This window comes from Schistocerca cancellata, chromosome 4 (genome assembly GCF_023864275.1).
Source record: "Schistocerca cancellata isolate TAMUIC-IGC-003103 chromosome 4, iqSchCanc2.1, whole genome shotgun sequence".
In the NCBI taxonomy this organism is placed as follows: domain Eukaryota; kingdom Metazoa; phylum Arthropoda; class Insecta; order Orthoptera; family Acrididae; genus Schistocerca; species Schistocerca cancellata.
This window is the reverse complement of record NC_064629.1, coordinates 287,227,311-287,243,466: the sequence shown is the minus strand read 5'-3', so window position 1 is coordinate 287,243,466 and position 16,156 is coordinate 287,227,311. Positions and strand designations below refer to the sequence as shown.

Below are 16,156 nucleotides of genomic sequence, written 5' to 3'. Positions count from 1 at the left end.
ATAAGTTGGTGATGCTTTAATTTAAAAGTATGTTTTTAAAGGCTTCATTACATATCTTATTTCCAAATGTTCTTTTGGTTGAGGTTATGCTGTTGCACAATATATTTCATGAGTGCATGTGGGGTTAAGTGCCCACACATTTTGGGGTTAACTGATCAGTGGTCCAGTTAACCCCACTGAAAACTTGCCTTATAATTACCCTTATACTTACTACTGTATAAAAACAGAAGCATTATTAAGCATAATAATTACACATTCTGTGAATTGCAGGGTTTATAATGCCAAGAATTAGGCAGCGAACTACCAATGACAGAGATTATCTACCAGAACTGCTGAAAGACACGATCAATCAACATATCCATGAATAAGTGTCTTTACGAAAATTAGAAAGAAGTGTGGATATTCCTAGTTCAATCCTTAAACGATTCATAGAAAAGGCTGCTCGTCTAGGAGTTGACAATATAAATTTTTGGCTATCAAATGAACATCTACGAATTTTCACAGAAGAGGAGGAAGAAACACTTGCTGACTATATTACTACTGCAGGCAATATCCATTAAGGCTTAACCTCCAAAACTGCAAGGATTGTGGCTTATGAATATGCTATGAGGAATGGAAAATCTGTACCACAGAACTGGGAAAGAGAGAAAATGGCAGGACTGGAATGGCTCAGGGCTTTTATGAAACGAAACAGACTTTCATTACGAACACCAGAACAGACAAGTATATCAAGGGCTGCCAGCTTCACAGAGGTAAATGTGAAAGTGTTCTTTGACAATCTGATTTGCCTTACAGCAAAATACAAGTTTGAACCACAAGACATATACAATCTGGATGAGACTGCAGCAACCGCTGTGCAGAAACAACCTAAAGTATTGGCACACACTGGGTGCAGAACAGTTGGACAAAGTACATCTGCTGAAAGAGAATCACTTGTGACAATGGTTGCAATAATCAGTGCTTCTGGAACAGCTGTACCAACATTCCTTGTGTTTCCTAGGATGCATTTTAAAGATCACATGCTGCATAATGCCCCACCAGGCTCTGTGGATGGAGCCACTGCCTCAGGCTGGATGAACAGTGAACTATTTTTACCAGTCCTGCAGCACTTTGTAAAACATGAAAGGACTACAAAGGAACATCCTAAGCTTATGATTCTTGACAATGATGAAAGCCACACAAGCATAGCAGCAATATCATATGCAAAAGAAAATGCAATTATTTTGCTTACTTTGCCTCCTCACACAAGCCATAAGCTCCAACCTCTGGATGTGGGAGTTTTTGCATCTTTCAAGAAGTTATGTAATACAGAATGTTTTGATCTTATGGCAGATACAGGAAGATCTATCACAATCTATGATGTTGCTGGACTGGTTGGCAGAGCTTTTCCCCTTGCATTCACCAGCCGAAACATATGCAGTGGTTTTTGGGCATGTGGTATTGAACCACTGAACAGTGGTTTATTTAACTAATCAGCCTTTGCCCACTGATTCTAACCTGAGAAATGATATGCCATCTACTTTCACTGTTGCTGTTTCTGACAAGACCATAAGTACAGAATTAAATATTCCTCAGGCTTGTAAAGAAGTCAAGATGAATGTCAAAAGAACTGAACCAATCTCTCCAGAAGGAATTCGGCCTCATCCCAAAGCCCCTCTTCCAAGAAGAAAACAAATCAAGAAATCAAAATCAATGATTCTGACAGACGCACCCATATAAAACGTTCTTGAAGATGAAACTAGATTAACAGAAGAAAAGAAAATTAAGAAATCTAATATGATGGTAAGAAAGAAGTCTGATCAGAATAAGAGACCAAAGAGAAAGCTCTTTAAGTTGGAAGAATCTGAAGAGTCTGAAGGATCTCTTCTTTATGATGACTCTTCTTCAGCAGTGAGTCTGTCTTCAGATGAAGACAGTATGGTGTATTCTTCAGGAAAGTTTTTGATTGTGAAAGTTTGTGGTAAAGACTTTCAGACATTATGTTGCTAAGGTTCTTAAAGTCCTAAAAGATGGAGCTGAAGTGTCATTTTACAAACGCTTGACTGGAACAATGAAATTTATAACAACAGATGAAAGAAGTTTTGTACCAGAGACTGATGTTGTACTGAAATTACCTAATCCATTTAAATTAAAATCTGCTCGATATGCAAATACGTGTTCTTTCAATTGTGATTTGTGTAACTTCACATTGTATTAGCTGTTTATCAGTGTTTTGTTGACTGTTTTGAGTATATAACTAATTGTTTGCATTTCTTTATCCTGTATTACATAGTACTGAGTATACTGTGTTTTTTCAGTGAATACCAACAAAAGTCAGTGGTCCAGTTAACCACATTGAATGGCTTAGTTAACCTCCTCCAGGGGGTTAAGTGGACCACTTGCAGCTGTATTACATTTTGGTCTCTGCTTTTCAAAATATTTTGGTTGAGCTCTTAATATTTTTTAAAAACATTCAGTAAATATCAACAAAAATAATGGTGTACTAAATGTTTATTTATTGTGTAAAATATAGATACAAAAAATTAAAATGTAAAAGTGGTCCAATTAACCTTACTTTACCCTACGTATAAAAATGAACTTTATAAATTTAGTAGAGGGCAAGTAATTTAGTACACTGATGTCATATAATTCAGACTGCTGCCTCATTGCTTCAATTAATCTTTCGATATTATTTATAAAATTATAATTTTCACAAAAAATAACCAAACAAAACAATTTATAACAAATAACAAACAATCAACAACTGAGATCGACAATGAAAATCACAATGAAACGAAGTGTGGAGATGTGTACAAGGCCGTGTATTGGATGGAAATGAGCTTTTGGCTCTTCGCGAGAAACCTGGATGGTGCTGTGACATAACGTGATGGGATGGGACAGCCAGTGTGAACGCTACAATTTGAAATGCACTTCAGAATGCTTTGATGGGACATGGTGTGATGTGAAATGACATAATGGACATTGTGAATCAGTCTTATGTGCTCTACAGTATATAGCATGTAAGTTGAATCATCTTCAGTCAGAAAAAATCTCAGACACTATGCTCAAATACAAAATACTCAAAAAAATACTATCTGTTTAGCAAGATGAATTGTAACATTTTTTTCCGGCATGGGATTTGACACCCAATTGCGAGATGACTGCAAGTTTCATAAGAGGCGTGGAACCATTGAAAAGCACTAATCAAGTATTATTGAGTGATTAGTGAAAGGTTGTTTGTAGTTGCACAGCACCTTACTTAATTTTTGAAATGATCAGAATTAATGCAATGCTGACAGAACATTGAGATTCTTGTATACTAACATCTTCAACACCCTCAAACAATTGCACAGTGGACTTGAGAATGGGTGTAACAAGGTTTCTGCTAGAGGTAAAATTTCATATCGAGTGTAGCTCTTAATAACGAAAATCAACAATGTTACAGTGTCTTTTAGTGCCTTTGCACGGTGCACAGCTCCAAAATTCAGTATAGAATAACTTTAATATTTTGAGGTATTTAAATGCTGTGCAGTGCAAAAATGAAAACATATTAGTTTTCAAATCGGTCTTCAGGTCATTGTAAATAACATCCAGCACATCAAAGAAGAACACTGATATTGTAATTTTGATGGCATGGTACAAATATTGGAGAGATAACAGGTAATCAGCAGATGTCAAATATCAAAATGTCACTTGCAATTTCACTTGATCAAGTGTGTCTAATGTGAGTACCGCATCAGATTTTTTAATAGAGCTCGATATGCAGCTCAACAGTTACTCGAGATTTACATTTGATATCTGAAAGTGGTTCAACAATGGATTTCATTTATGATTTCTATTCTGATCATAAGTGTGTTTGATGCCCCTGTGTTATTTCTGTGCAAAACCCACTTGTAAATCCAACAATTATGGTTTGTCTTCTTCTTATTGGATTCTTGGTACAATTATAGTGTGATAATCTTAATGATAAACACCAGTGTGTATTCGAATACCGTAATCTAAGTTAACACCAAAGTGTAAACTGTGAAATTAGCATTTTGACAGGAAAATGTGGAAATATGGTGGAACTGCCATATCGGGAGTTGTGACTTAGCTGTGGTATCATATTAGTTGCATCTGGCTTAAGAAGAAAGAACACTGTTCTACATGCAAGCATAATAATCAAAGAGAAAAAGAGTGCTACTTCAAAAATTAAATTCAAGGAACACAACTTATTCTCATCAAGCCCTGCCCTCACTACAAAAAGACATACCATTAAGAAGAAGAATCCAATAAGTATTAAAACCAAAACACAAAAACAGCATTTTTCACGTTAGAAGACATCAAGGAAAATCCAATCATTCAAGAAAACAAGAAAGAAGGTACTACTAAAGAGAAGAAGAAAGAAGTCATCACTAACGAGAATAAGAAATAAGCCATCAGTTAAAAAAGAAGACACTCCTATTTTTTACATACAACTGTGACAAAGAAAAGATTTCATTAGAAGTTGATGAAAAAGTAGTAAATTCTTGGGTAAAAAGGTTCTTCATTTAAATGAGTTAGGATCCAAAATCTTTATTAAGATGTTCGCTGACACATGTGAAATTATAAATCATAGGAGAAACTTATAAGGAACAGTGGGGATGATAAACAGCATTTGATAATAAAATGGCAAGGCCAAAATGCTACACAAGAAAGAGTATTCTTGTAACAATAAATAAGATAGAATGGTCTAAATAATGCATTGGTCTAAGTGCTGACTTTTCAAATAAAAGTCATAACTTTGATGAATTACAAATTATTCTCTCTGAATGTAAAAATACCAGAGTCATTTGCCTTAATTAACATTGGCTTACAGATGATAGTATTAAAATCCTTAAAAACATCAAAAACTTTGATGAAGCAACAGCTTTTGTAGAGGAAAAAAATCATTTTGAGGTTCTGGCATGCTTATTCATTTTGATATAAAATAAAAATAAAAAATTATTTTAATTATTTGAATGAAGAATGTATATTTGAGAGCTTCTGTGCCGAATTAAGGGAGCTAAATGCCATAGTAGTTTCGATTTGTAGAGTACCACAGAAAGCTAGAATCGAATTCCTGCTTGAAAATCTTAAAAAAATACGTAATAATAGCTGCTGACTTCAATATGAATGCAATGATGCATAATAACTCACAGACATAATAAAAAGCTTTGGCTTCAACGTAAACATCATGCAAGCCACTAGAGTACATCCAAAGTCAGCGACCTGTGTTGATAATATTTTAACGAATTATACATTTGAAGATAACTAGAAGTTTCACTTGAATTTAGGAATCTCTGACCAATCTGCATTACTCATTGAACTACTAGATATTAACAGAGAAATTTCATCTAAAAAAAGACTAGTTAAACTTATATCAAATAAATATGTTAATCAGCACTTCAGTTGTAATGCTTTTATTTTTATACTGATGACTGGTTTAGGGATAACAAATGCCCAGCATTAGGTGGAATTACTGAAAATGAACAACAGGAGTGCACTAAAAATAATCTTTACGTATGCTTGTGTGCATAAAATAAAAAAATGAGAGCTATCATTTATAAATTTCTAGCAGCAATCAGGCTAGATATGGTGATAAGTGTGAAAGTAATACATCATATTACCGCAGTGACAACTAATAATAAAATAGAGAAACTGCCAATGTGTTGAGGCATGGTACAAGAATAGAACCAGTAAACTTACATCATGTGCTGCAATCCTGAGTGCCACAAGACTGGGGAGGGCAATGACCAATTACCATGAGCAAATGCAGACCATGGAGTGAGACACACAAAGGAGTAAATTAAGCACTTGCTTGTGATGGTTGGCCTATACCCTATCCAGTCTCGTGGCACTTAGGATTGCAGCACATGATGTAAGTGTTGTGGTTCTTGTGTTGTACCATGCCTCTATGCCTAGACAGTTTCTCTGTTTTCTTATTAGTTGTCACCATTGTAATATGACGTATTCCTTTCACACTTTTCACTGTTTCTAGTCTGACTGCTATTAGAATTACGTAAATGATAGTTCTCATTTGTTTAGTGTACACATACTGTCATATGTAAAGATAATTTTTAACGCACTTATCTTGTTTGTTTTCAGTAATTACACCTGATGGTGGGCATTTTTAGCCAAAAACCGGTCATGAATTTTTTAAAAAAATCTTCCAACTGAAATGGTGATTTCCATGTCAATTACAATGCTCAATAGTGGATGCTCCCCCAACAGGATTGTTCCTTTCGACATGCATGAGTTTAAATTCAGCATAACACAGGCACTGCAATATTGTATTTATCCACTGACACCGAGCAAGTGACTTCAAGTAAAATTTCTCAGCCATTGGTCATACATGTAATGGATGTACGAGTACAGGTTGTAGACACATGGTTGGCGACATATGGAAATTTGGGTCTAACTGTGTCTTGTTTCAAGAACTGGCTTTAAATGATTACTATAGGAAATATAGTGCATCTTCCCATGTTTTGCTCATGTAGGGATCATGACAATAAGTTTAGAATAGTTACTGCATGCACAGATGCATTCAAGCAATCATTCTTCCCACACTTCATACGTGAATGGAACAGAAAGAAACCTTAATAACTGGTACAGTGGAACGTACCCTCTGCCATGCACCTCAAAGTGGCTGTCAGAGTATAAGTGTAGATGTACTCATGACTGGACAGCCAAATGGTAAAGTGACAGCTCGTGGTAAATAGGAAATACGGAATAGAGTCCCGGTCTAGCACAAATATTCTTTGTCTTCATTCCACTCTACAGGTGATGGTTGTCCATATTTGCAATCGCAATTTATTTCATGATGGCTGTAGTCGCTGCAGTGCATGTTCCTTTGGGCATGCTTGCATGTCTAAAGGAACACTGCATTGTGATTCGAAATAACACAGGCACTGCAATATCATATTGTATGAAGTAAATCTCTTTGGACACCATCAAGAAACTGAATACCTCACAGATTTTAAAAAGTCTCAATAAAGAATGTGGAAATTATTACATTATCATTAAAAATAAAAAAATTTGTGGATGGGATGGGATACTCACTAAAGTGATTAAAGCAGTGTATCATATACTAGCACCTCCGCTAACTTAAAGAATCAACTAATCTTTTGAAGAGGGATCCTTTTCGGATGTTTTGAAGTATGCCAAAGTCAGCCTCTATTCAAGAAAGGATCGAGGGTGGGCATAGCGAACAATTGCCCTATTTATACTTTTCCAGTCTTGTCGAAAGTGTCAGAAAAAGTAGCTGCAAACCATATCCAGAATTTTATTGTAAAAAATAATATTATTTTACATAATTAAATTGGATTTCAACAAGCAAAACACATTCTAGATGTAGTCAATAACTTTATTGGAAAGATATGCAAAGCATCAAAAAATGGTTCAAATGGCTCTGAGCATTATGAGACTTAACATCTGAGGTCATCAGTCCCCTAGAACTTAGAACTACTTAAGCCTGACTAACCTAAGGACATCACACACACACCCATGCCCGAGGCAGGATTGGAACCTGCGACTGTAGCAGTCGTGCAGGTCCAGACTGAAGCGCCTAGAACAGCTCGGCCATGCCGGCTGGCTGCAAAGCATACTCAGAGGAGTAAAGTTGCAGGTATGTTCTGTGACCTTACAAAAGCCTTCGACTCCATAAACTGTGCCTTGTTCCTCTAGAGATTATTTGTATTTGTATTTCTTGATTCATCCTGAAAATTGCGATTAAGTACATAATTTGTAAAAACACTGTAGGATAAGTCACATTTGATATAGTACATAGAAATGTATACATACTGTCATTTAGAAAACGACAGTTGATACATGCTGAATACCAATAACATAATTATAAAAACAATAAGTAAATTTAAAGAGTAATATGGTTAGGAATAACTATGTGATCAATCACACTATATTTCTTGGTGTTCCGAAAACTCAGAAACAGAATAGAAGCAGTGATTGAACAAATACTCTTTTAGTTTCATTTTAAACATAGATAAATGTTGTATCTGTTTAGATAGGATGGCATGTGCTTATACAACATAATGCATGTATAATACATTCCTCCCCTATAAATGTCCGTACTTGCTGTATTGACATGCAAGTAATGCACTTTCCTAGTATCAGGAGAGTGGAAATCACAATTATACTTGAAGATATTTTCTGCTTTTAATATGCTTACTGTTATGAAGATTAGCACTTCATAAATATATAAACAAGGAAGTATCAGAGACTTTTAAAAATTGGCCTACAAGAGTTTCTGTATGTAGCATGTGTTGTTGTTATAACAGTCTTTTATTGTAGCCTAAATGTTTTTCTGCTACATACGAACCTCCCCCAAAAGAAAATTCCATACATCAGTAGTGAATGGATAGTGCAGTGGTCCCTTGTGACTACTGATACGTGACTTGTATTATGTGAGAGTATTCTTAAAGTGTATGTAAGTGTATTTAACTTTTTATTTACATTATTCTTGTGTCTCCATTTCAGTTTATTCTGGCTACATATACCGAAAAATTTTATCACATTCACAGATGAGACTTTTTTCAGTCAATGTTAAAAATTGATGTTGTTAGGTAGAGTTTCTGTGAAGTGTGGAAGTTTACTGACACAGTTTTCTTTCAGAATTTATTATTAGCTTATTTGTTCTGAACTAGTGTGTTAAATCTTGTATTACAGCTGCAGCTGTTTTCAGTAGACTGTGTTCATCACATGACTTAATTAGGATATTTGTGTCATCTGCAAAAAGTATTGTTGTCCCTTTAGTTAATTTTTCTGATAAATCGTTAACATAAAGAATGAAAAGATTGGGCACAAGGACTTGTCATTGAGGAACTCCATATCTGATCTTTTATTTTGCATTAATACTGAAACTAGAAATTTTGTGCATTTTTATACCTTTGTATTTGATTTGAGTGATGTGCTGACGATTTTACAGGAAAGAGTGGATCCACCTGTTTGGTAAACCTCTGTTGAGTGGTACTTAAGTAAATAAATTAGTGCAATCAAAGTGAACTAGAAATTAGAATATAAATGGAAAACTTGGTTTAGTTTGGAGAGTTACATACTGGCACACAGCGGGCCGAATAGCAGAGACAATGACCGTGAAGTCAGCAAGTTCCACATAAGCGGGCGCTGTCGATTCAGCCGTCAGGGCATCGCCCGACCGGCTCACGTGTTTCTCAGTTGTCGCATGTGAGCAAAGGCCCTCACCTACATCCCAAGAGCCAATGACCGACGTTAAGAAGATTCTTCGAGAAGCTTTTCAACGTGACAGAAGAGGCAATGACCGGCTCACGTGTTTCTCAGTTGTCGTATGTGAGCAAAGGCCCTCGCCTACATTCCAAGAGCCAATGACCGACGTTAAGAAGACTCTTCGAGAATCTTTTCAACGTGACAGAAGAGGCAATGGCCGTGAAGTCGTTCACCTCCAGTAAACTGAAGTGAATAAATACGCGGGACGCAGTGGGCCCGACAGATGAAGACGAGAGGAAGACGAAGGCGAAGACGGAGACGAAGACGGAGACGAGCGACGAAGAAGACGAAGAAGAAGCGTAGCAGTTGTTTTAAGTTAGTTTCGGTGTTGAAGATCGTCAGGCAAGAAGAGACTACATCATGCACAGACGCACCGAGTCCGCCGCTGTAATAGAATAGCAAGCAGCAGCCTCAGTGCCAGAAGAAGAAGTTAAAAGGTATTTTGAAGTCTGATTTTACATACCCGGGTGACTCGTGAGGACGGGAAGGAGACGGCCTCACTTCAGCAGTCACCTGTGAGCTGGGATAAAGACCTGACAACCGAAGACTGGCAAGCGGGAGTCCGTGGTTCGAGTCCGGGACACTGGCCTTCCCCCGCCGCGCCGCTCTGCTGGACGACGCACAACACACGCGGCCGCTTAGAGAAGAGAAACACTGGGACGCCACATTCAAGGTATCACCACCCGATGCACGACGTCGCTCGCAATAATTAAACGGGCCACCTCGCGCTGCGCGTCTCCGGTCAGCTGGGCGAGACGGCGACACGAGATACACACCGCTACGCGTAATCAGACGCCGCCGCCGCCGCCGCCGCCGCCGCTGCCGCAGCAGAAGGCTACGCAAACGACACGGCTGCCGCTCTCCGAATCAGAACGTCCAGTAAGATAACAGTTGTACGAAACTTTCAATAAAAGTTATCTTATGTAAAAATGATGTTTCATTCGACTCATACCCGAGCCAAGGAAGTACCCACCCTGCCCACATTTTGTAAGAGAGAAAAGTTTATTTATTTAATATTTTCACCCTGACAGAATGCTTGAGAATGCTCATCCTGACAATTGACAGCATCAAAAGAGAAAACCCATTTACATTGAGTGACAGAAGTGTCACATTTAGTAACACAACTGTTACATTTGGTGTCAGAGAAAAACCCTTGGCTCAATATGAGGTGTGAATGACAGTCACTAACGGTCCACAGTTAGTATTGTTTAATGTGTGAAAGGATAGAGGTTTGCATAGCAGTCGTAATATTTTCTTTATTTAGAAGTGTATTCTCTCTCATAATTTTAAGAGTTTGTCGAAAATATTTAAACTTCTTTTTCATTCAGTGTGGTAAGATTGTGTAACTAACAGTTTGTAAAATGATGACACGAAATCGTACAAAGTCAGAGTCAGCACCACAAGCGGTTTCTACTGAGGAAGCTATTCAGAGCTTAGTTAATCAAATAGCACAGCTTAAAAATGATAATAATGCGTTATTTAAACAGTTGTGTGAGGTTAGGCAAACCAGTTCAGTCCCTCCTACCCTAGATTCCTCAGCAGCAGCCTTGGTAACTCCTTTTTCAGGTAAACCTGGCGAAGACATAACAGCCTTTTTTGATGATTTAGTAGCAGCTGCAAAGTTAGGATCATGGTCAGATGAACAGCTCTTACAAATGACAAAGTTAAGATTGCTAGGGGAGGCTAAAGCACACGTATTATACCATGAAGAATTACGGAATGCTCCAACATTTGAGGAATTGAAGAAAGGATTACTTAAACGTTTTCAAAAACAGAACAGCTGTAGATTTTATAGGGAACAGTTAAACACTATCACTCAGAGGCAAAACGAGTCGTTAGAAAGCTTTGTAGATAGGATTAGAAAAGTTAATATTAACACCTATCAGTTGACAACTAGTGATGAAGCAAATAGAGTTATTTTACACGAGGCAGAAAATAGAGCTCTGGATACATTTTTACGTGGGTTACCTCCTGAAACGTCCCGTCGTGTCAGGGCAGAGTTTCCTAAGAATTTAGCAGAAGCTGTATCTGTGGCGACAGCTTTTGAAGAAATTGACATTGCCACCAGATACAAGGAGAAGCGAAATGTATTTTCAGCAGGAGTACGATGTTTTAGGTGCGATCGACAAGGCCATATAGCAAAAAACTGCAGACAACCTCAATGCACTAATTGTCAAAGAATAGGTCACACATTCAAGGAATGCAAGTCTAAGAAAGTTTTTGGAAATAGAAATCAGTTAAACTCAAACGGGAATGTCGGAACCGCCGCCAGGCGTTCCCAATAAAATTTCATGCCATTAAGGCGAATGTGAAGGCGGAATGCTGGTTATCTGCTACCATACGGGATAAAGAGGCAAGGATACTGGTGGATACAGGCGCAAACGTATCAATAGTGAGTAATGAATGTATTGGAGAAAAGAAATATGACCCTCCAAGGTATAGATTGAGTGGAGTAGGAGGAGGTACAGTGAAGTCATTAGGATGTACATAATTGATTTTCTATATTCACGGTGTACAATTTCAAGAAGATGTAGAAGTGGTAACAAAGATAACTGACGGGTACGACGCGATCCTAGGGTTGGATTTCCTGAATAAACATCACGCTAAAATTGACCTCAGACAGCAAACTGTAGAACTTAGCGGAATAGTATTTCAGCTAGGTGACACCGCTGCAAAGGGCCCTCTGCCGCAAGATTTCCCTAACCGGAAGGCGAAATCAACTACACTGCGTGCAACGTCCTTGAAGGTTGATTCCCGGGATCAGATACCATCTGGCTCAGGAAAACTTCTCTGGATGACCGTTGACCCCGAGGTACCTACAGATACAATATGTCTAATAGAGCCACTAGAGGAAAATGAGGAATTAGATGTATCACATTGTTTTGTACGTAGAAGTGTTGTACGGGTTCAAGACGTTGAGGGAGAAAGAAAAGTACCGGTACATATTGACAATTTCGGAGTGGAGGACAAAGAGTTGCATAAGGGAATATTAGTAGCTACAGTCAGTACTTTTGAAGAAGAAGATTTTATTTGGTCAGATATTAATGATGGTCAGAAACCAGACGCCTATAAAACCGCATTGCGCCAGAAGATTGAGCATTTGAAAGGAAAGGATAGAGACACGATAGATCAGTTTTAGTTGAGTTTCAAGATTTATTTAATGCAGAAGGTCCACTTCCAGCAACAGATATCACACAGCATAGGATCCCAACAGGACATAGCTCCCCAGTTTATAGAAAGCCTTATAGAGTTGCGCATCACTTACAGCCAGTACTGGATGAATTTTTAGAACAGCACCTAAAAGATGGAATCATAGAATATTCTGATTCGCCTTATAATTCAAATATTGTAATTATTCCAAAGAAGTCTCCCGACGGTACGAAACGATATAGATTTTGTTGTGACTACAGACACCTTAACAAACAAACAATCTCAGATGTTTATCCTCTTCCAAACATTACAGATATCATTGACAGTTTAGGTAACAGTAAATACTTTTCAACAATCGATTTACGTAGCGGATATCATCAATTGGAAGTTGCACCTGAAGATAGGCATAAAATAGCATTTTCTACCCCTGGAGGCCACTGGCAATTTAAAAGAATGCCTTTCGGTTTGAAAAATGCACCAGCAACTTTTCAAAGACTACTCGATGGAGTATTGCGAGGACTAAAAACTCAGCAATGTTGTGTATATCTAGACGATATTATTGTATTCTCCAAAGACATTAATGAACATGCTGTGCGTCTGCGTAATGTTTTTCAGAGACTTAGAAAAGCTAAATTAACATTAAATATGGAAAAATGTAGTTTTGCATTGACAGAGGTTACATACCTAGGGCATGTCATTAGTGAAAAAGGAATTAGAACAGATCCTCGATTAATTTCGGCAGTTAAGGACTTCCCAACACCACAACGCATTAAGGAGGTACAAAGTTTCATTGGTCTCGCATCGTATTACCGAAAATATGTTCAAAATTTTGCTGAAATTGCCCGACCCTTAACCCAATTATTGAAAAAGGGTGCAAAATTTCATTGGTCTGAAGATTGTGAATCAGCATTTCAAACCCTTAAAGATAAGTTAACACACAGTCCAGTATTAGCCTACCCAGATTATAATAAAGAATTTATTTTATCCTGTGACGCAAGTGGTCGTTCAGTAGGAGTTGTTTTGAGTCAGAATATTAATGGCGCGGAACACCCCATTGCCTACGCTTCGAGACAACTAACAACAGCAGAAAGAAATTATTCCACAACAGAGAAAGAATTGTTAAGTGTTATTTATGGTATCAAATACTTTAAATGCTACTTGTATGGTAGGAAATTCAAGGTCATTACAGACCACGCAGCTTTAAAATGGTTGCTTGGGTTAAAGGATCCATCTAGTCGTCTCACGCGTTGGGCCCTATGTCTTTCCGAAATGGATTTCGAAGTTATCCATAAACCAGGCAAAAAACACACGAATGCAGATTGTCTAAGTCGGAAAATAGCACTTTTGGAAGCAACAGGCCGAGATACTGAGGACTGGAGAAAGGCACAAAATGAGGATACAGAATGCAAAAAATACACAACTCAAAAACAATTTTGCTTTGAAGATGGTGTATTATGCCGTAAAACAAAACTTGGACCGCGAATTGTTGTTCCCCAACACCTTAGACAAGAAATAATGGCAGAGGCCCACGACCATATCCTTGCAGGACACGGAGGACAGCGGACAACCGAAAGACGTGTAGCAGAGCGATTTTGGTGGCAAACGAGAAAGCAGGATGTTGCGCAGTACGTTCGTAATTGCATTGCGTGCGCACAAGGAGCTGAACTTTCTCGTTCAAAAATACCCTTACAGAGGCTACCCGAGGCTTCATGTCCATTTCAAATCTGTGGACTGGATCTCTACAGGCCCTTTCATAAAACACCTGCTGGTGATAAGTATGTTCTTACAATTATAGATCACTTTTCACGCTATCTAGCTATGGTAAGTCTCCCAGATCAGCAAGCAAATACAGTTGCCCAAGCTTTAGTTAACAATTGGATACTTAAATTTGGCGTACCTGAAGCTATTATCACAGATCAGGGATCTAATTTTATGTCTGAACTAATGAAACAGCTATGCCACTTACTAAAAATACGCAAATTACGCACAACTCCGTTACACCCTCAGTGCAACGGACGCACAGAAAGAGTTCATCGGACAATTGGCAAGATGCTTAGTTATTATATTAACGAACAACATTCTAATTGGGATACGTATTTACCAATAATCGTGTCGGTATACAACGCCAAAACGCATGAAGCAACTGGCATGTCACCTTATGAAGTGGTTTATGGGAGAAAAATGCCGTCCCCTTTTGATGTAATCAGGCAGAAAAACGGAAAAGTCGGAGAAACAGTAAGAGATTTCAGTCGAATGATGAAAGATGTATGGAAAAAGGTTCAAAAATCTAATACAAAGGCTTTGGAACGACAGGAAAGATTAGGTAATACCCAAGCTAAATATCCAAATTACAAAATCGGTCAGTGGGTTATGTTTTCAACTCCTTACATAGCGAAAGGAAAAACGAAGAAATTTGTAACAAACTACAGAGGTCCTTATCAAATTATTGAGATCACGTCACCAGTCAACGTTAAATTGCAACTGCCCACCCGAACTACCATTGTCCATGCAAGTCGTTTAAAACCTTTTAAGGGCGCTCCAGATGTAATTCCTTCAACAATAGTGTCTGCTCTTCCGAAGGGTGGAGGAAGTACCCGAAAAGGAAAAAGAGTGGCCACGCCAGCACAACATACAGACATGGCACCATACGAGTACAATCTTCGACCAAGAGTGCGAATACCCTAGTGGAATCTCAGTAGACTGTGGATAGTATACATATGTAAATAATTAATAAATGATAATGGTTTATTTTTTAAGAAAAAAAGTTGAACGTAGAAACAGGTAGATCTTGTAGTTAACAATGTATTCCTTCTTTTCTTTGTTTTTGTTTTTACTAGGTTGGTAGGTTCATAACCATGTTGTTTGCTTTTTCAGAAAACGCCATGCAAGCATTTCCTACACAAAACCTATCCTACCTCAATGACTCTCTTGACAGTTCCCTTCTGAAGTCATTAGATACGTTCATAAACTCACAGCAAGACAAAATTTATGCCAATGTTATGATGCAACATGTCTTAAAATTAAAAGGTGAACACAAAACTAAAATTATAATGCTAGGAACGGGTATATCTGGAACCTTTGTGTTGGTGTTTCTGCTTTGTACAGTTCTCTTTTATTTAAGACGAAAAAATAAGCCAAATAATAATATACCACTTCATCAAATCCCTGTTAACTGGATACCACACTCTTAACTGATGTACTTCAATGGCTACTTTTGAGCATTAGTGTATTAATTTTGTTTATTGTACTTCACTCTTTACTAAACAGTCTTATGTTAAAATAAACAATACTGTAGAATAGTTATTCTTGCATTAGTATAGGGTAGATTAAACAGCTGTTGCTATGTAATTTTCTAAGTGAAAAATCTATTTCTGTTTATTCATTCTCATCAAGATTTGTTACACTTATTATAACCATTTATGTGTAAACTATGTGATTCATGAGCGCACAGGGCTTTTATAAAGTGATACAGTATTTTCAACATACTTAATGTGACGCATGTGTAAGTCGAGAGTTTTCAGTGCTTGTGTTTGTTCCGTGTGAAGAGTGGAGGAATGTTGAGTAGTAAATTCGAGGGCGAATTTCTCCGAAGGGTGGAGGAATGTTGGGTGGTACTTAAGTAAATAAATTAGTGCAATCAAAGTGAACTAGAAATTAGAATATAAATGGAAAACTTGGTTTAGTTTGGAGAGTTACATACTGGCACACAGCGGGCCGAATAGCAGAGACAATGACCGTGAAGTCAGCAAGTTCCACATAAGCGGGCGCT

At 37.7% G+C, this 16,156-nt stretch overlaps 1 protein-coding gene across 1 annotated transcript; it reads left to right on the top strand.

Annotated features, from left to right (window-relative positions):
• Positions 1-605: 605 nt before the first annotated feature.
• LOC126184110 (uncharacterized) lies at positions 606-1,472 on the top strand. Its single transcript, XM_049926474.1, has one exon. The coding sequence runs from the start codon at positions 606-608 to the stop codon at positions 1,470-1,472; it is 867 nt and encodes a 288-aa protein (XP_049782431.1).
• The last annotated feature ends 14,684 nt before the right edge of the window (positions 1,473-16,156 follow it).

What these genes read in the sequence shown, in the direction of transcription:
- LOC126184110 (XM_049926474.1), top strand. Translation starts at nt 606, where the DNA reads ATGAGGAATGGAAAATCTGTACCACAGAACTGGGAAAGAGAGAAAATG.